The 21055-nt window shown below is 41.3% G+C and overlaps 1 protein-coding gene across 1 annotated transcript; it reads left to right on the forward strand.

The window, feature by feature from the left end:
* Nucleotides 1-8427: 8427 nt before the first annotated feature.
* On the forward strand, nt 8428-19106 carry LOC127923716 (uncharacterized; the record flags this gene model as incomplete). The annotated part of the gene is made up of 3 exons (XM_052507779.1): nt 8428-8481; nt 18196-18838; nt 18909-19106. Coding segments are annotated over exons 2-3 (783 nt in total), but the record flags the coding sequence as incomplete, so codon positions are not given.
* Nucleotides 19107-21055: the final 1949 nt, after the last annotated feature.

The following is a 21055-nucleotide window of genomic DNA, read 5'->3' on the forward strand; positions in this document are numbered from 1 at the left end:
TGCGACACAGCCTGGGATCGAACCAGGGTTCTATAATGATGCCTCCAGCACTGTGATGCAGTGTCTTAGACCGCTGCGCCACTCGGGAGGCTTTTCTATGGCAATTTGAATGCCGTGACGATATCCTGAGGCCGATTGTCGTGCCATTCATCCACCGCCATCACCTCATGTTTCAGCATGATAATCCATGTTGCAAGGATCTGAACACAATTCCTGGAAGCTGAAAATGTCCCAGTTCTTCCATGGCCTGTATACTCAGCAGCCATGAAACTCACTGAGCATGTTTGGGATTCTCCAGTTCCCGCCAATATCTAGTTACTTCGCACAGCCATTAAAGACATTCCACAGGCCACTGATGCCGCTGGGAAATTCGAAGCCTGATGACCACAACTACTGACCACACAACTAATTCACCAAACAACTACTGACGACAACTACTGACTAGATGTTCAGGAGTCTTATGGCTTGGGGGTAGAAGCTGTTTAGAAGCCTCTTGGACCTAGACTTGGCGCTCCGGTACTGCTTGCCGTGCGGTAGCAGAGAGAAGAGTCTATGACTAGGGTGGTGGAGTCTTTAGGGTCTTCCTCTGACACCGCCTGGTATAGAGGTCCTGGATGGCAGGAAGCTTGTACAAATCATTCCGTAAGTTCTAGACCTCTGAAAATGAATAACGTATGGCTCTTTTTTAAAATGTAACCCTTATTTTACCAAGTAAGTTGATTGAGAACACGTTCTCATTAACAACAACCACCTAGAGAATAGTTACAGGGGAGAGGAGGGGGGGATGAATGATCAATTGTAAGCTGGGGATGATGCAATCTCTATTGCCCTCCACACTTCCCCTTTCACACCTGGACAAATGGAACACCTATGTGAGAATGGTATTCATTGACTACAGCTCAGCATTCAACACCATGGTGCCCTCAAAGCGCATCACTAAGCTAAGGACCCTGGGACTCAACACCTCCTTCTGCAACTGGATCCTGGACTTCCTGACGGGCCATCCCCAGGTGGTAAGGGTAGGTAACAACACATCTGCCACGCTGATCCTCAACACAGGGGCCCCTCAGGGACGTGCTCAGTCCCCTCCCGTACTCCCTGTTCACTCATGACTACACGGCCAGGCACGACTCCAACACCATCATTAAGTTTGCCGATGACACAACCCAGGCCTGATCAGCGACGGTGACAGCATATAGGGAGGAGGTCAGAGACTTGCCCGTGTGGTGCCAGAATAACAACCTATCCCTCAACGTGATCAAGACTAAGGAGATGATTGTGGACAGGAAAGGAGGACGAGCACGTCCCATTCTCATCGACGGGGCTGTAGTGGAGCAGGTTGAGAGCTTCAAGTTCCTTGGCGTCCACATCACCAACAAACTAACATGGTCCAAACACACCAAGACGGTCGTGAAAGGACACGACAAAGCCTATTCCCCCTCAGGAGACTGAAAAAGATTTGGCATGGGTCCTCAGATCCTCATAGGTTCTACAGCACCATCGAGAGCATCTGGTTGCATCACTGCCTGTTATGGCAACTGCTCAGCCTCCGACCGCAAGGCACTACAGAGGTAGTAACGAGCCCAGTACATCACTGGAGGCCAAGCTTCCTGCCATCCAGGACCTCCATCCAGGACCTCTACACCAGGCGTTAGAGGAAGGCCCTAAAATCAGGAACACTGGGGTTCATCTCTAAACAGGGCTTAATACTAGGGTCTACCCAGGAACACAGGGGTTCATCTCAAAACAGGGCTTCTACATCAGGGGAACACTGGGGTTCATAAACAGGGCTTCATCAAACAGGGTCTCTAAACAGGGCTTCAGGAATACAGGGTTCATCTCAAACAGGGCTTCTAAATCAGGAACACTGGGGTCTATTTCTAAACAGGGCTTCAGGAACACTAGGGTTCAGGGCTTCTCATCAGGAAACATCAGGGTTCACAAAACCAGGGTACCTCATCTCTAAACATGGCTTCTGCACTAAATACCAGGGTTCATCAGGAACACTGGGGTTCATCTATTTCTAAACAGGGCTTCAGGAACACTAGGGTTCATCTCTAAACAGGGCTTCTGCATCAGGAACACTGGGGTTCATCTCTAAACAGGGCTTCTGCATCAGGAACACTGGGGTTCATTTTCTAAACAGGGCTTCAGCATCAGGAACACTAGGGTTCATCTCTAAACAGGGCTTCATGCAGGGGTTCAGGAACACTAGGGTTCATCTCTCTAATACTAGGGTTCTTCTTGCATCAGGAACACTGGGGTTCATCTCTAAACAGGGCTTCAGCATCAGGGAACACTAGGGTTCATCCTAAACAGGGCTTCTAACAGGGTCTATCAGATCAGAGAACACTGGGGTCTATTTCTAAACAGGGCTTCAGGAATACTAGGTTCATCCTAAACAGGGCTTCTGCATCTAGGAACACTAGGTTCATCTCTAAACAGGGCTTCTGCATCAGGAACACTGGGGTTCATCTCTAAACAGGGATTCAGCATCAGGGACACTAGGTTCTATCTAATACATCTCTAAACAGGGTCTTCTGCATCAGGAACACTGGGGTTCATCTCTAAAACAGGGCTTCAGCATCAGGAACACTGGGGTTCATCTAATACTAGGGCTTCAGCATCAGGAACACTAGGGTTCACCATCTAAACAGGGTCTACCTAGGAACCAGGGTTCATCTATCACTAGGGTCCAGGGTCTATCTAAACTAGGGTTTCAGGAATACTAGGTTCATCTCTAAACAGGGCTTCAGCATCAGGAACACTGGGGTTCATCTAAACAGGGCTTCAGCATCAGGAACATCTATCACTAGGGTTAATCCAGGGTTTCTAAACAGGGCTAGGGGCATCACTAGGGAACAGGGTTGGGGTTCATCACAAACAGGGATTCAGCATCAGGGACACTAGGTTCATCTCTAAACAGGGCTTCTGCATCAGGAACACTAGGGGTTCATCTCTAAACAGGGGCATCATCTACACTTGTGGGACCAGGGTCTAGATACTAGGGTCTATCAATAGGTTCATCTAAAACTAGGGCTTCAGCATCAGGAACACTAGGGTTCACCCTAAACAGGGCTTCCATCTAATACTAGGGTTCATCTCTAAACAGGGCTCAGGAATCCTTCATCTCTAAACAGGGTTCATCTTCAGTCTATCTAAATCAGGAACACTGGGGTTCATCTCTCTCCTAGGGCTTCCATCAGGACCCAATACTAGGGTTCATCTATAGGGTTAATCTCTAAACAGGGCTTCTCATCAGGAACACTAGGGTTAAACCAGGGGTTCATCTGAGGGCTTCATCATCCAGGGAACACTAGGGTTCATCTCTAAACAGGGGTTCAGTCAGGAACACTAGGATTCACCTCTAATACAGGGTTCATCTAAATACTGGGTATCTAAATACAGGGCTCAGCACTATGGAACATAGGGGTTCATCTAAACTGGGCTTCAGGAACTAGGGGTTCATCCCTCACACTCCTCTAGAGTTCCTTGTACTCATCTCCTCACTCCCTGAGATGAACCTCTCTAAATACTCCCTCCTCTCCTCACTAAATACTTCCTCTCCTCCTCTTTTTGATACTAAAATGTTAAATGTTAATTGAGGGTCTAGAGAACCCCATGAAACAAGTGGGCTTGTATCTACCCACTGTCGTGTGTATTGGGTTCATACGTCACATCTCAGCACTATACTGTAATGGTTCATCCCACTCTCCACAACTCTCAAAACACACTGATTACAGTGTACTGACAGACACCCTCTGAGATTAACGCTCTCTACCAGACCCTGCGCGTGGGCACCGGCCTCATCCTCCATGAAGGGTTCCAATTACCCCATCTAATTACGTACAGGGATTCACACCTATCCTCTTAGATCAGGTCTATCTAAATACTAGGGGTTCACCTAGTGAAAGCCATACAGATAATCCCACTCTCCAAACTAGGGCTATACAATACCAGGCTAACTCTCTGAATAATTACAGATTAATTACAATTACAGATTAATTACAATTACAGATGAATTACAATTACAGATGAATTACAATTACAGATGAATTACAATTACAGATTAATTACAATTACAGATTCATAACAATTACAGATGTTCATCTATCAACTAGGGTCTATTCATTACTAACAATTACAGATGAATTACAATTACAGATGAATTACAATTACAGATGAATAAATCTACAGATGAATTACAATTACAGAATTACAATTACAGATGAATTACAATTACAGATTCATAACAATTACAGATGAATTACAATTATCTCTAATACCAGATGAATTACAATTACAGATTCATAACAATTACAGATGAATAACAATTACAGATGAATAACAATTACAGATGAATTACAATTACAGATGAATCTATCACAATTACAGATTGAATAACAATTACAGATGAATAAATCTAAAGATCAGGAATTATACAGATGAATTACAATTACAGATCTGCAATATTACAATTACAGATGAATACTAGTTCATCTATCACAATTACAGATGAATATAACAATTACAGATGAATTACAATTACAGATTCATAACAGGGTACAGATGAATTACAATTACAGATGAATACAATCTAAACACTGGGACTTCATCTGAATAACAATTACAGATGAATAACAATTACAGATGAATAACAATTACAGATGAATAACAATTACAGATGAATAACAATTACAGATGAATAACAATTACAGATGAATAACAATTACAGATTGAATAACAATTACAGATGAAATACCGTGTTAACAATTACAGATGAATCAGGAATACTAATCTACAGAATATAGGGAATCAGGAACACTAGGGCTAATTACAGATGAATTCACAATTACAGGGATGAACAACTCCTGCTTCCTCTTTCCCCTCTTTTGAAAAAATGTTATGTTAATTACAGATGAATTACAATTACAGATGAATAACAATCAAAAAACAACTGATTCGTGTTACAGATGAATAACAATTACAGATGAATAACAATTACAGATTAATAACAATTACAGATGAATTACAATTACAGATGAATTACAATTACAGATGAATTACAATTACAGATGAATAACAATTACAGATGAATTACAATTACAGATGAATAACAATTACAGATGAATTACAATTACAGATGAATAACAATTACAGATTGAATAACAATTACAGATGAATTACAATTACAGATGAATTACAATTACAGATGAATAACAATTACAGATGAATTACAATTACAGATGAATAACAATTACAGATGAATTACAATTACAGATGAATTACAATTACAGATGAATTACAATTACAGATGAATTACAATTACAGATGAATAACAATTACAGATGAATTACAATTACAGATGAATTACAATTACAGATGAATTACAATTACAGATGAATTACAATTACAGATGAATAACAATTACAGATGAATTACAATTACAGATGAATAACAATTACAGATGAATAACAATTACAGATTAATTACAATTACAGATGAATTACAATTACAGATGAATAACAATTACAGATTAATTACACCCATCCCACCTATCTCCATACATCACCTTCTCTCCTGATTTCCATGTGCCGTTTATTTTTCAACTGTGCTGTGATGTCTTACATACATTTTGAATCTCTCTAATCGTATATTATCAACAAATTGTGATTTTTAAAAAAATGCTATTGTTTAGTGCTAAAAGTAATATAATGTTGTTGACAACAGTGCTATTTATATAGGATTTAATTTTAGAACAATGTTTTGACTTTTTAGCCACTCCTGAACCTGTGACCTGAAACCAGCTACAATACCAAAATAGATAGATATCTGCACAGCAAAATCTGCTGACTTGTTTGTATGCCCCATGTACTGTATATAACATTTGGTTGCTAACAAGAATTTGGCATAATAATAATAAAAAAATTAAAAACTTGAATTGTTGAATCAATCATTGTTTTGTACAGTACCAGTCAAATGTTTGGACACACCTACATCATTCAAGGGTTTTTCTTTATTTTTACTGTTCTCTACAATGTAGAAAACTATGAAATAACTCATATGGAATCATGTAGTAACCATTTTTTTTAAACAAACAAATCTAAATATATTTTAGATTTTAGATTCTTCAAAGTAGCCACCCTTTGCCTTGATGACAGCTTTGCACACGCTTGGCATTCTCTCAACCAGCTTCACCTGGAATGCTTTTCCAACAGTCTTGAAGGAGTTCCCACATATGTTGAGTACTTGTTGGCTGCTTTTCCTTCACTCTGTGGTCCAACTCATCCCAAACCATCTCAATTGGGTTGAGGTCAGGTGATGCAGCACTCCATCACTCTCTATCTTGGTCAAATAGCCCTTAGACAGCCTGGAGGTGTGTTGGGTCAATGTCCTTTTGAAAAACTAATGATAGTCCCACTAAGTGCAAACCAGATGGGATGGTGTATCACTGCATAATGCTGTGGTAGCCATGCTGGTTAAGTGTGCCTCGAATTCTAAATAGATCACTGACAGTGTCACCAGAAAAGCACCCACACACATCACACCTCCTCTTCCATGCTTCACGTGTCATGTCAAATTTGGACTCATCAGACCAAAGGACAGATTTCCACCGGTCTAATGTCCATTGCTCGTGTTTCTGCCCAAGCAAGTCTCCTCTTATTATTGGTGTTCTTTAGTAGTGGTTTCTTTGCAGCAATTTGACCACGAAGGCCTGATTTACACAGTCTCCTCTGAACAGTTGATGTTGAGATGTGTCTGTTACTTTAATTTGGGCTGCATTCTGAGATGCAGTTAACTCAAATGGACTTATCCTCTGCAGCAGAGGTAACTCTGGTTCTTCCTTTCCTGTGGTGGTCCTCATGAGAGCCAGTTTCATTTTTTAGCGATTGATGGTTTTTGCGACTGCATTTGAAGAAACTTTCAAAGTTCTTGACATTTTCTGAATTGACTGACCCTCACGTCTAACGGAATGATGGACTGTTGTTTCTCTTTGCTTTTTTTTTGAGCTGTTCTTGCCATAATATGGACTTTGTCTTTTACCAAATAGGGCTATCTTCTGTATACCACCCCTACCTTGTCACAACACTACTGATTAGCGCATTAAGAAGGAAAGAAATTCCACAAATGTACTTTTAACGAGGCACACCTGTTAATTGAAATGCATTCCAGGTGACTACCTCATGAAGCTGGTTGAGAGAATGCCAAGAGTGTGTAAAGCTGTCATCAAGGCAAAGGGTGGCGACTTTGAAGAATCTGAAATATAAAATATATTTTGATTCATTTAACACTTTTTTGTTACTACATGATTCCATAAGTGTTATTTCATAGTGTTGATGTCTTCACTATTATCATAAAAATGTAGAACATTTTAAAAATAAAGAAAAAAACCTTGAATGAGTAAGTGTATCCAAATTCTTGACTGGCACTGCATTATCAGTTCATAAACCAAAGTGCCATTGGATCGAACATTGAAGATGTATGTCTCCACAGCTTTTTTGTAACCTGTGTGGCACAACTGTCAGCATTTTTGTCCTCAAATGGAACTGGTAAAAAAAAAAAAAAAAAAAAAAATGTTTATGCCAATACATTTTCGTGTGAATATGCATTGTACAGGACTCCATCTTTCAATGTGCCAGAGCCTTTATGACGTGAAATTCACTATAAAAAAAAAAAAGAACCATAAAAGATGCTAACGTCAAGCTATGCACACCTCATTAGTCTGAAAATATCGTTCGTGATGTGTTATCATTAGATATACATTGTATGCAATACGGCAAATATATTCACAGATCTATTATGTCAACAACAACAATAATAAAATAAAAAACCTTGTCCCTGAATTGCATAACTTCCTCAACCTACAGGACATGGAAAATCCATTGCTATGTTTGCCTCTTAGTGAGCTTATTTATATCCCTTTGATGTAAAGATTACCCCAATAAATCCATATATCATAATTGCCATTAAATGACATTGAAACAAGAGTTGCCGAATATATCATGTGTGTACATATTTAACATCAAATATACTACATGTTCAAGATGCAAGTACTTAAAAACCTTTCTTGCGCGCCCACTTATCCGCATAGCCAATGAAACAAGTGCAATCGAATATATTTTTTTTCTTCTGGCGTCCATTGCGCCTTTGGAACGTTTTCAAATCCGTGAGGGCGAGTGAACCGATGGCTTCGTTAGGGAGGGAAACGCGGAGGGAAAAAATTATACTAGAATCGAATTCAAATCAAGACTAAATGGGCACCGAACCGAACTCAAAAAAAAAAAACGGTTTGTATGGAACGTTCACAAAACGCCCCTACTTCCTTATATGGGCTTTCATTCCATCCAGGTTCATTTTCCCCCATCTAAAGCCCCGCCTCTTGTAACTGACTGTCAATTCGCACCACTGTTGTTGCAGCCATTTTAATCTACACTTCAGTTGTAACTACACCGACGGATGCTTGCTTAGGACCGTAGGAAGGTAAGGTTTCATTTTTTTTTTGTTTCTTTTTTTTTTGTTTGTTGATGTTTTGTATTTCTACGGTCGTTGTCGTGCTTCAACTAATGACATTTCCCTCAAAACATTTCAACTTCTCGTTGAACGCGGAGAAAGCGTAAGGAAACACCATACATAGCATAGCAAACTGTGGCTGGCTAACTGGGGAGAAGTGTGGTATAGTGGCCCGGTTGAAGACGCTAGCTAGCTTTGTGTGAAGTCGAATTTTACGTCGTATTACTGAGGTTTTATTTGAAAATAAATGTGATTTTCATTGTTTTTTAACTCAATGTAATCCCCTTTTGTTTTCTTAGTAAGATTATTTGGTCATATTTCAATTGAATCTAAAACCACACTATATAGCTTTGATATGGGACTAAACAAAAATGTTTATACCCACTCAAGGAAGGAAGGAAAAGGCACCTGACATGAGAAATTCAGAATAATACATTTTGGGTGAAAAAAAAAATTGAGAAAAAATGATTGGCTCTCTGAATTTGTTCCTCCCTACCACAAGGGGCACTACCAGTGTTTAGGTCACTAATGTAAACTCACCCCATTCCGTACAAATGTGCGCAACCGCAACATTCAAATGAGGCTACAAAGAAAACGAATGGGACTGTAGCGACTGTGTTGACGTCAAAATCGGGGTGTGAACTAGGTTTCTATTCAAGCGTTGATCGACATGGTAATGGCTCTATAGTATTGGAGAAAAGTTGAGAACTGACCCTCCGTTACATCTTGACGTGTCATGTCGTAACGTACAGCGCATAAAGCAAATGTTTCTGTCTTACAGTCTCTCTCCACCAGGTGTAGCACTTCTATCATCCTTTAAAAAGGGGGGTACTTAGTCATTTTTTCGTCATCATTGCATGCAATCATCATTCTCAAAGCCGCTGTTTACTTCTAAGATCACTTTAGCACCGCCCCCGATTAAAAACAAACCATCAAATAGATATGTTATGACACATTATATAAACTCTTCATAGTGTTTTATTTACATTTTAGAGGTGATAAAGTTGGACAGATCGCGTGGGGGGAAAAAACGACATCTCTCCTTCTCATTATCACGCAATAGTTTCGCTTCCCCCCACCCACCATTTTTTTAAAAAATGACGCGACGGGTCTCATTGCCAGCGTTTAGGTAATATATCATTTGGAAAGGGGAGAAATTGTGCTTTACAATGGTATTGACATTACAGTTGATCTGGAAGTATTACGTTTTTGGGGTGCTAAAATAAGGGCAATTGTACGGACGTGAGTTTTCGTTAGTTATAATATAGATGACTTGTTACTTCTAAGAACAGTAGGCTAATGTGTTTTAAATTAGGCTTAAAACATATGTGAAATGCTACAAACTACACACACCACTAATGTTAGCTAACTCCGTTCCGTACACATTCAAACGAGGCTGCAATGAAAACTAATGGGACTGTAGCAACTGTGTTGGCATCAAAAACCGGTGTCAACTAAGTTTCTATTCAGCGTTAAGTGACATTTGAATGGACCAATAGTATTGGAGAAAAGTTGGGAGGGGGGCTCTGACGCTGTACGTCACGTGTTATGCAACTCATTCTGTGCCGTACAGAATTTCCACCAGGCGCTGATTTTTATTTTTTTTTTAAGACAAGAAATTATCAATGGTGAGTGTAAAGTTAATTACTCGTGAGTTCATCAATAGTTAATTAAATCAATTGTTAATTTTCTTTGCGTCATCACTGCGAGCCATCACGACTCTCAAAAGCCGCGACAGCCGCAGTTAACTGAGAAATTTAGCACCATCCTGAAAAAACCCTTTAAAGTTAGACACGGACCTTCAAATGGGTATGTAAATGAGACATTATATACATTCTTTAATATTAGTGTTTTATTTACATTTTAGAGGTGATAAGTTGGACAAATTGGGTGAAAAGTCTGTTTCCCCACACAACATATATCCACCCCCTTTCACTATTGCTCAAGTAGCTTTCGCCTTCCCTGTCTGCCATTTTGAGAGAGAAAAAAACAGCAGAGCTCCATTGCCCCGCCTTCAATCATGCAGAGACTGGCAGCCTGAAGGTCTCGTCATTGATTTTGCTGGAAAGGAAGAAATTGTGCTTTACAATAGTATTCGTGATACAGTTGACCTTGAAGTATGGAACAGAGAGATGTACAAAAGTTTGTTAGCTACACAAAATGGCTATCCTGGGTAGCTATAGTGTGCACCCCACAAATTGTAACTCGCCACGTAGGATCACAACTATATTAAGCTAATTGCATTCTTGCGTAATTACATTTGTAATAAATTGGGCTTTACTTTCCATGGAAACTACCTAGTTATACAACAACATTTCTAATTCTCACTGTTCGACTGTCACGGGGCACGCCGACTGCATTTATTTTTTAGCCCTTCGTACATCAGCTGATATCTCAAAGTGCTGTACAGAAACCCAGCCTAAAACCCCAAACAGCAAGCAATGCAGGTGTAGAAGCACGGTGGCTAGGAAAAACTCCCTAGAAAGGCCAAACCTAGGAAGAAACCTAGAGAGGAACCAGGCTGTGGGGTGGCCAGTCCTCTTCTGGCTGTGCCGGGTGGAGATTATAACAGAACCAAGGCCAAGATGTTCAAATGTTCATAAATGACCAGCATGGTCCAATAATAATAAGGCAGAACAGTTGAAACTGGAGCAGCAGCACGGCCAGGTGGACTGGGGACAGCAAGGAGTCATCATGTCAGGTAGTCCTGGGGCATGGTCCTAGGGCTCAGGTCCTCCGAGAGAAAGAAAGAGAGAAGGAGAGAATTAGAGAATGCACACTTAGATTCACACAGGACACCGAATAGGACAGGAGAAGTACTCCAGATATAACAAACTGACCCTAGCCCCCCGACACATAAACTACTGCAGCATAAATACTGGAGGCTGAGACAGGAGGGGTCAGGAGACACTGTGACCCCATCCGAGGACACCCCCGGACAGGGCCAAACAGGAAGGATATAACCCCACCCACTTTGTCAAAGCACAGCCCCCACACCACTAGAGGAATATCTTCAACCACCAACTTACCATCCTGAGACGAGGCTGAGTATAGCCCACAAAGATCTCCGCCACGGCACAACCCAGACAGGATGATCACATCAGTGACTCAACCCACTCAGGTGACTCACCCCTCCCAGGGACTGCATGAGAGAGCCCCAGTAAGCCAGTGACTCAGCCCCTGTAATAGGGTTAGAGGCAGAGAATCCCAGTGGAGAGAGGGGAACCGGCCAGGCAGAGACGGCAAGGGCGGTTCGTTGCTCCAGAGCCTTTCCGTTCACCTTCCCACTCCTGGGCCAGACTACATTCAATCATATGACCCACTGAAGAGATGAGTCTTCAGTAAAGACTTAAAGGTTGAGACCGAGTTTGCGTCTCTGACATGGGTAGGCAGACCGTTCCATAAAAATGGAGCTCTATAGGAGAAAGCCCTGCCTCCAGCTGTTTGCTTAGAAATTATAGGGACAATTAGGAGGCCTGCGTCTTGTGACCGTAGCGTACGTGTAGGTATGTACGGCAGGACCAAATCAGAGAGATAGGTAGGAGCAAGCCCATATAATGCTTTGTAGGTTAGCAGTAAAACCTTGAAATCAGCCCTTGCTTTGACAGGAAGCCAGTGTAGGGAGGCTAGCACTGGAGTAATATGATGAACTTGTAACCTAACTGGCTAACGTTGGCCAGCTTGCTAGCTACTTCCAGACACAAATGAGAGAACAGTTCTCTCTGACCATTTTACTCGCCCTAGCTGAGCTGGTTAGGCTGTTTTTTATGTTATCCAGAGTGTTGGTGACTGCTGCTGGCCACAATTTAATTACGCTTTTTTGCCAACGTTTACTGACACCGGCCATATTCAACGGTTGTTGAGCGTTGGTAAATTCATCAGTTATTCTGCACTCTGGTACACTCAGGCGAGAGGGCTCTGAAATCAGAGTAGATTTACCAGATACGTCTGTCGACAGTTGTTGCAGTGGCATCAAACATTCTGTTGACCTGGTTACTTGCATAATGGATTCTTTTGTTTAGACATGTAGCTAGCAGCTAAACAATGAACCATAATACCAACTCATGTTACTACTTTGCATGCATCTGTAGGTAGCTAACCAACCAGGTTCAATGTTAGCTAGCTAACATTAGGATTGAACTAGCAATGCAAATGGCTCTGAATTACGAATAATATTACTACAGTCGAACACAGTCATACACGTAACATTAGCTCGCCAGCCAGCTAATGTTAGCTAGCTAACAGTACACTTTAACTTGAAATGAAAATGACTTTCTGACAGTTAGCTACATTTTCAGATATTACATATTTCTAACTAGACTCTCTTACACATATACATGGATGAACGCTTCTCCCCTCTCTGTCACGGATGCTGTGGTTGCCCTTAGTTTGAAGATGTTATCCGGAGACAGCTATTTTATATATATATGTGTTGTCTTTTCAAAGCAAAGAATTTTCTCCATCTCCTTAGTTTCACACCTAGCTCTATTGATTTCAAAACTCGGTCCTCCAGAAAGTGGAGAGCAACACTTGTGCATTTCTACTACGTGATTTAGTTGAAAATAGCTACGTTCGAAAGGATTAACTTCACAGGGCCTCCCGAGTGGCGCAGTGGTCTAAGACACTGCATCACAGTGCTAGCTGTGCCACTAGAGATCCTGGTTCGAGTCCAGGCTCTGCCACGACCGGGAGACCCATGGTGCGGCGCACAATTGGCCCGCGTATGCACGCTGACGCCAGGTGTACAGTGTTTCCTCCGACACATTGAAGCAGCGGGCATTGTGTCAAGAAGCTTGGCTGGGTTGTGTTTCGGAAGACGCACTGCTCTCTGCCTTCGCCTCCCAAGTCCATTACAAGAGTTGCAGCGATGGGACAAGATTAACTACCAATTAGACACCACGAAATTGGGGAGGAAAAGGGATTTTTTTTTAATTACTGACCACATACTGACCAGCTCATACGTAGTCATGTCGCGCATGAATACTTCACAGGAGCAGGATTGGTCTGCCAATCCGAACTCATCTGTCGGGCATGTCCAGCACATTCATTATCTCAGCCAACCATTGCTAGCGGGAAGGTTGCTCTCGCTTTTTCCAATGCTTAACCAACCAACTAGGCTCATAATTGAACTATTGTATTCGTATTTACAGATGGCATACACGTTTGTTATTAAGGCACATGAAAATTCACATGTTCCAGAAGGCATTTCTGCAACAACAAAAAATGCATTTAGAAAAACAATACAAAAAGTACGCTCAAATGGCGCTCCTGTGAAGTAGTCAAGCGCGACATCCGCATAGTTTCCTGAAACGAGTCACGTATGCCCTTGGCAAATATTTTACACTTACCAGTGTACTCTACAACAATATCCCAGTTTATTATGCTGCTTGAATGTGTTCGCACCCATATCAGCAAAAAATACAATGTCAGAATTTTTGCTCAGAGAAAAGCACATGGGTAGAAGGTGTTTTTACAGTCACAACCACCACTAGGCTACCTGGCAGCAGCGTTGGACTAGTAACCGAGAGGTTGCAAGTTCAAATCCCTGAGCTGACGAGGTAAAAATCTGTCGTTCTGTCCCTGAATAAGGCAGTTAACCCCTCTGTTCCTAGGCCGTCATTGAAAATAAGAATTTGTTCTTAACCTCTCTGGTACAAGTGGGACACAAGCGTCCCACCTCGACAACAGCCAGTGAAATTGCATGGCGCCAAATTCAAAACAACAGAAACCACATAATTAAAATTCCTTTAAGTATTATCCACCATTTTAAAGATACACTTCTTGTAAATCCAACCACAGTGTCCGATTTCAAAAAGGCTTTTCCTGTGAAAGCACACAACGATTGTTAGGTCAGTACCTAGTCACAGAAAAACACAGCCATTTTTTTCCAGCCAAAGAGAGGAGTCACAAATAGAGAAAATTAATCACTAACCTTTGATGATCTTCATCAGATAGCTCATAGGACTTCATGTTACACAATACATGTATGTTTTTTTCGATAAAGTTCATATTTATATCCCAAAATCTGTTTACATTGGCGCGTTATGGTCAGAAATGTCTCAAACAAACATCCGGTGAAAGTGCAGAGAGCCACATCAAATTACAGAAATAATCATCATAAACATTGATAAACGATTCAAGTGTTAAGCATGGAATTATAGATAAACTTCTCATTAATGCAACCGCTGAGTCAGAATTCAAAAATGCTTTACGGTGAAAGCACACTTTGCGATTATGTTAGGTCAGCTCCTAGCCACAGAAACCCATACAGCCATTTGTGACACCTCTCTCAAGGATAGGTGTCAGAAATAGCATTAAAATTAATCACTTACATTTGATCTTCATCTGGTGGCACTCCTAGGTCTCCATGTTAGACAATAAATGTTTGTTTTGTTCGATAATGTCCCTCTTTATGATCAAAAACCTCCTTTTGTTTGCGTGTTTTGTCCATCCAGTAATCGCGAATGCAGAAGGCGCGTGCACTAATTCCAGAGGAAAAGTTTTAAAGTACAATAAAAGTTAGTAGAAACATGCCAAACAATGTTTAAAATCAATCCTCTGGTTGTTTTTGTCATAAATAATCAATCATATTTCAACCGGACAAAAGCCTCGTCAATAAGAAAGGAGAAACAAGAAAGGCGCGTTCCCGATCAGACGCATGGCTGATGAATGGAAATTTCCACTCGCCACTGATTGAATGTCCTGTAACTCCCTTATTTTCAGAGTAAAAGCCTGAAACAATGCCTAGAGATTGGTCACATGCTGAGGAAGCCATAGAGCTCATGAACTGGGTCCTACGTCTTTGTATGGTGGATAGGCTTTCAATGGAAAAACAGCCTTTCAAAATAATAGTACTTCCGGGTTGGATTTTCCTCAGGTTTTCGCCTGCCATATCAGTTCTCTTATACTCAGACATTATTGTAACAGTTTTGGAAACTTTAGAGTGTTCTATCCAAATCTACTAATTATATGCATATCTTATCTTCTGCGCCTGAGTAGCAGGCAGTTTAATTTGGGCACGCTTTTCATCCAAAATTCTGAATCCTGCCACCTACCTAGTGAAGTTAACTGACTTGCCTAGTTAAATAAAACAAAGGAGTCGCTAGAGCGCGATGAGCCAAGTAAAGCCCCCTAACCCCGGACAACGCCGGGCCAATTGTGCGCTGCCTTATGGGACTCCCGGTCACAGCCGGTTGTGACACAGCCTGGGATCGAACCCGGGACTGTAGTGACGCCTCAAGCACCTGCGATGCAGTGCCTTAGACCGCTGCGCCACTCGGGAGGCCCTTGCTAACTTCTTTAACAGATGTATAACACTGGTGCATATTTCTTAGAGCAGTTTAAATTGATAGATGTCGAGTTCATTATTTTTTGTGGAAACACTTTGTCAAAGCTAACCCCAACCCCTACCCCTAACCCCTAACTCTAACCCTAACAAAGCTTCCAAGAGCGTCCCTCCACTGATTGATTGATTATCGCAATTTAAATAAAGAACTTTCTCAGCTCTGGTTGTAAAATGTCTTGTCAGTAATGCTGAAATCGCACAATGTCTCTTATCACCTACCGATTTCAGTCGGTCAAAGTGTAAGGCTATACAATATGAATCAAGTGACTGCATGCTTCGCTGTAAATCACAAGAATCAACAAAGCGTAACCATTTTTGATTTGTGAAACTACATAATTTTTGTACGTCCTTTGTGGAGAATCAGTACATTAGCGCCCCCTCTGGTAGGGGGGACCAAGGTCTGACAGGCAATCGACTACTTAATGCCCCCTCTCTATTAGAGGTTGACCGACTATGATTTTTCAATGCCGAAAAATCATAACCGATTATTGGAGGACCAAAAAAAAGCAGATACCGATTTAATCGGCCGATTTATAAATAAAAATAAAAAACATTTTTCTTTTTTAAATAATAATAATTTTAAAGTATTTTATTTGTAATAACGACAATTACAACAATACTGAATGAACACTTATTTTAATACATCAATAAAACCAATTTAGCCTCAAATAAATAATGAAACGTGTTCAATTTGGTTTAAATAATGCAAAAACAAAGTGTTGGAGAAGAAAGTAAAGTGCAATATGTGCCATGTAAGAAAGCTAACATTTAAATTACTTGCTCAGAACGTGAGAACAAATGAAACCACCAGCATTAATATAACACCTTTTAACAGGAGTCTTCAATATTCCCAGGTAAGAAGTTTTAGGTTGTAGTTATTATATGACTATCTCTATACCATTTGTATTTCATATACCTTTGACTATTAGATGTTCTTATAGGCACTTTAGTATTGCCAGTGTAACAGTATGGCTTCCGTCCCTCTCCTCGCTCCTACCTGGGCTCGAACCAGGAACACAATGACAACAGCCACCCCGAAGCAGCGTTACCCATGCAGAGCAAAGGAACGACCACTTCATGTCTCATAGCATTTCAAACGTCACTCGCCCTTAGCGCACCCCGCTAACTAGCTAGCCATTTAACTTTGGTTACACCAGCCTCATCTCGGGAGTTGATAGGCTTGAAGTCATAAACAGCTCAATGCTTGACGCACTGCTGGTAAAACGCACGAAAGTGCTCTTTCAATGAATGCTTACGAGCCTGCTGCTGCCTACCATCGCTCAGTCAGACTGCTCTATCGAGCAACGATACGCACCGCATCGATTATATGCAATGCAGGACACACTAGATTAAAAATAGTAATATCATCAACCATGTGTAGTTAAGTAGTGATTATGATTGATTGTTTTTTATAAGATAAGTTTAATGCTAGCTAGCAACTTACCTTGGCTTACTGCATTCGCGTAACAGGCAGTCAGTCTCCTCGTGGAGTGCAACGAGAGGCAGGTTGTTATAGCGTTGGACTAGTTAACTGTAAGGTTGCTAGATTGGTTCCCCCGAGCTGATAAGGTGAAAATCTGTCGTTCTGACCTTGAACGAGGCAGTTAACCCACCGTTCCCAGACCGTCATCGACAGTAAGAGTTTGTTCTTAACTGACTTGCCTGGTTAAATAAAGGTGTAAATAAAAAACCATTGGCCAAATCAGTGTCCAAAAATACAGATTTCGGATTTTTATAACTTGAAATCGGCCCTAATCGGCCATTCCGATTAATCTGTCGTCCTCTACTCTCTATCAAAAATAACTGTTAAGCAACATGGCAGTTCTTCACCAAGCCAAATATAATGGATAATACGAGACTTCCTCATTTCTGAAAACACACTAATTGAAACAAATGTTATGGTAGCTTGCAAAGAGTAAGTGCGGTTGCTAACTAACTAACTGTAAATACATTTTAGTGCTAACTTGGCTGTGTGGTGAAACAATTCACTTATTTACAGCTAGTTAGCTACTGCACCACTCTTAACAAGCGAACACAATGCAGCCACCAAAATTGACATCTCCGCTAATGTTTAGCCTACTTTTTTTTTACTTTTGTGATGTAGCGTCTCCAAGCTTATTGCCAAGACGTTTGTGCAGATGCAGTCCACGTTGCTGCAACGTATGCATCTGAATTTAGAGGTCTAAATCAGAGTCCCACCCCCATAGAATTGATCCCATTGGGGACCCTTACCGTCCGTTACAACAGTAACTAAGCATGCAATGTTTTTATTATATATATTTTTTTTACATTTGTCTTGTTTTATTTGTTGGAAACTTCTTTCTTCTTTCTCTCAACAGGGTGAAGAGAAAGACTGACTTCAGGAGCTCTCAATGGTTTCATCTGAAGGCAGATGTCATGAATTACACAGAACCGGTTGTGGAGAAGGCCGTCAACTCCTGGTCCAGAATAGCCTCAGCGGGACAGACTGTCCTTTTCGAGGCATTACAGATCCTAAACCCTATGTCGAAAGATCTTTCAGACACCGAGGAACTGGTATCCTTTCTGCAAGGACTTAAGGAAGAGGGCCATAAGCCCAAAGTGCTACGAAGCAAAGATGTGTACGGTTACAGGTCATGTACAGCGAAAACCCTCCCGGAAGACATGTGCTCTATGGACGTAGCCAGCAAGGGTCCAGGGGCAGGCAAGAAGAGGGGACGGAAGAGTAAGAAAAGAAAGAAAAAAAAGGAGTGTAACAATTACGCATCGTGGAGTAGTGCAAGTGCATCAGAATCTCACAAGAGATCGGTCTTTTCCAGACCTCCGATTCTGACTATACATCCTGCCCAGCTGCAGCAGCAGTACCTGAAGCTAACGAACATTACAGGTTTAATGAGAGGTCACACTGCGAGAATGCAGATTCACTCTCAACCTCCAACACTTTCAGGAATACCGTTACTGCCGTCGCCGAACACAGGTAGAACACCTAAAGCTGTGGCCATGGTCGGTCAAAGGTACTCCTGTCCGAATGGAACAGAGCCCTTGTCGGAGATTCTGCCCCGTGATCTATCAGAACGGCCGAGGAGTTTACAACTACAAGACTGACGTGTCAAACCACAGACGGTCCTGGACGGATGACCAATCTCTGTGGATGATGAACCGTCAGGAGGAGTGTCGGCTGGACGAGAACAGTTTGAGGTGGAAGGTGATCAAAGTGGACGATTGCGTCACGGTTGAGGAACTGAGGAGGAAGGCCCAGAGGATCTTGCAGGTGAACCTGTCCCCTGTGATACAGATACGCCCGCTGTATGAAACTCTAGCTGAATACCAGCGTGAACGATATCTCCAGTAACTTCTTGGTTTGGGCCTAGCTAGCCTAGGGTCCATTTTGCAACGAGGCTTAGCGAAGTCCACAGAGGTCTTTCTTTACTGTTGAAGCCAGAGGAGAAAAAACACCAGGAAGGCGTCATCTGACTGACAACAGTAAAGTACATTCCTTGAGCAGAGACAGGGGTGGTATGATGTCACGACTACCGCGTCAACAAGACTGAAGGGCCTAACGTCGATCAGAAGTCATACACGGTGCTGATTTCAGACACTCAAGCATAGACATTGCTGGTCAGAATGTAAATTTGTATTTTTGTTTTAACCAGCTTCTGTTTTGTACACTTCTGTTTTGTACACTTCTGTTTTGTACACTTCTGTTTTGTACACTTCTGTTTTGTACACTTGAGGATGGACTGATAGACTTGGTAAGCAGTGTCACGGCACACTGTAAGGATACATTTGTGGTTTGTTGCAAGAATTTTTTTAGGTACAGTCTACATGACAATTTTTAAAACAATTTTGGTCCCCTGAAATTGTTGTAAATGGGCAACCTTGTTTTTAGGGTTATTGTTTTACAGCTTGATTTGTAGGTCTTCCTGTGGTTGGCCTACTGAGCCATTATCCCTTTAATCCACTTTTGTGTTTCCTCTTTAGGGAGTTTGAACTTTCGACAGCCTCAAAATGTTTGCTGAAAGTAAGCACTTAAATTGTAACAATTCCATTTGCAGGGCAGAGTTAAAATGGCCTTATTCTTTTCAGTAAACCTAACCCTTTTGTAGTGACAGATTTTTATTTTCTCTGAGTAAAGAATTTGAAACCACCCTATTCTTGTATTATAATTTTTAAACCTTGATTTTGCCAAACTTTCCCAACGTCATCCGTTTTGAAAAAAGAAAACCGATATTAACTTTGACTCTGTCGTAGATCGGGTGCAAACTGCCCATCGGTGCTAACTGGTAATCGGTGAAAAATGCATAGTAAACTAAATCTGTCCGGTTTTGTGTAGAAGTTGCCACAGTGTTTTGTGATCTTTCATTAGTTCAGTTGACTGGTTTCTGATGCGCTTCTTCAACGTTGTATTGTAGTGGCACAGTCAATCAAGGGTACTTCACAGGGACTGTTATCGGCTACGTCCCAAACAGCACCATATTCCCCTTTACACTAGTATAGGGAATAGGGTCCAATTTGAGACTCGCCCTTCATGTTGGTTTAACCTCTCTTACTGTTTTTTTTTTGTTTTTGTTGTGCCAAACATGTCGTTGGTGCTCTCTGATAGGCCACATGATACGATTCACTGTTCTGATTGGATTAGCTGCCTCTTCATCCCGCCTCAACTCTGGATTTAATTGGTGCATCGTTTTTTGTTGCCAATTTCACCATCCCAGAAGTTGCAAAAAATTTTAGGCCAAAACTACAGTCTAATTTTAATTAAGGAACTGGTTAAGTTGAAGGATTTTTGTCAGGTTTATTGTAAGGGAAAGTGAAGAGTTTTTTTTTTTTTTTCTTTGCTTGAATCGTCATGTTGTAGCCCAAAATCGGGCCTTTTTAAATGGATCATTTGTTGCCATATGCTGAAAATACCATACATATTACTGACTGGTTGTGTTCAAGCCAGGGACCAACCAGGGAAGTTAATAAGAGCAGATTGGTAAGGCTGTAACATGTGTTTTCACCCCTTATTATTCATCTTGATTTCATTGTACCGGTATGAAATAAAATCACGAGGTGAGCACGGCTGTCTCTTTATAAAGCCTAGTTTATGCAACGCAAAAACACAATTAGTTACTTAAAATGGCATTACCTGAGTTTGCAGGGCTCCACATGTTTGCGAAGGACCCAGAATGGCCATTTTGCGTAAGGTATACATTAGGATAAAGTCTAGAGTCCCCTGGT

The sequence above is a fragment of the Oncorhynchus keta genome, unplaced genomic scaffold (assembly GCF_023373465.1).
Source record: "Oncorhynchus keta strain PuntledgeMale-10-30-2019 unplaced genomic scaffold, Oket_V2 Un_contig_3087_pilon_pilon, whole genome shotgun sequence".
NCBI lineage: Eukaryota > Metazoa > Chordata > Actinopteri > Salmoniformes > Salmonidae > Oncorhynchus > Oncorhynchus keta.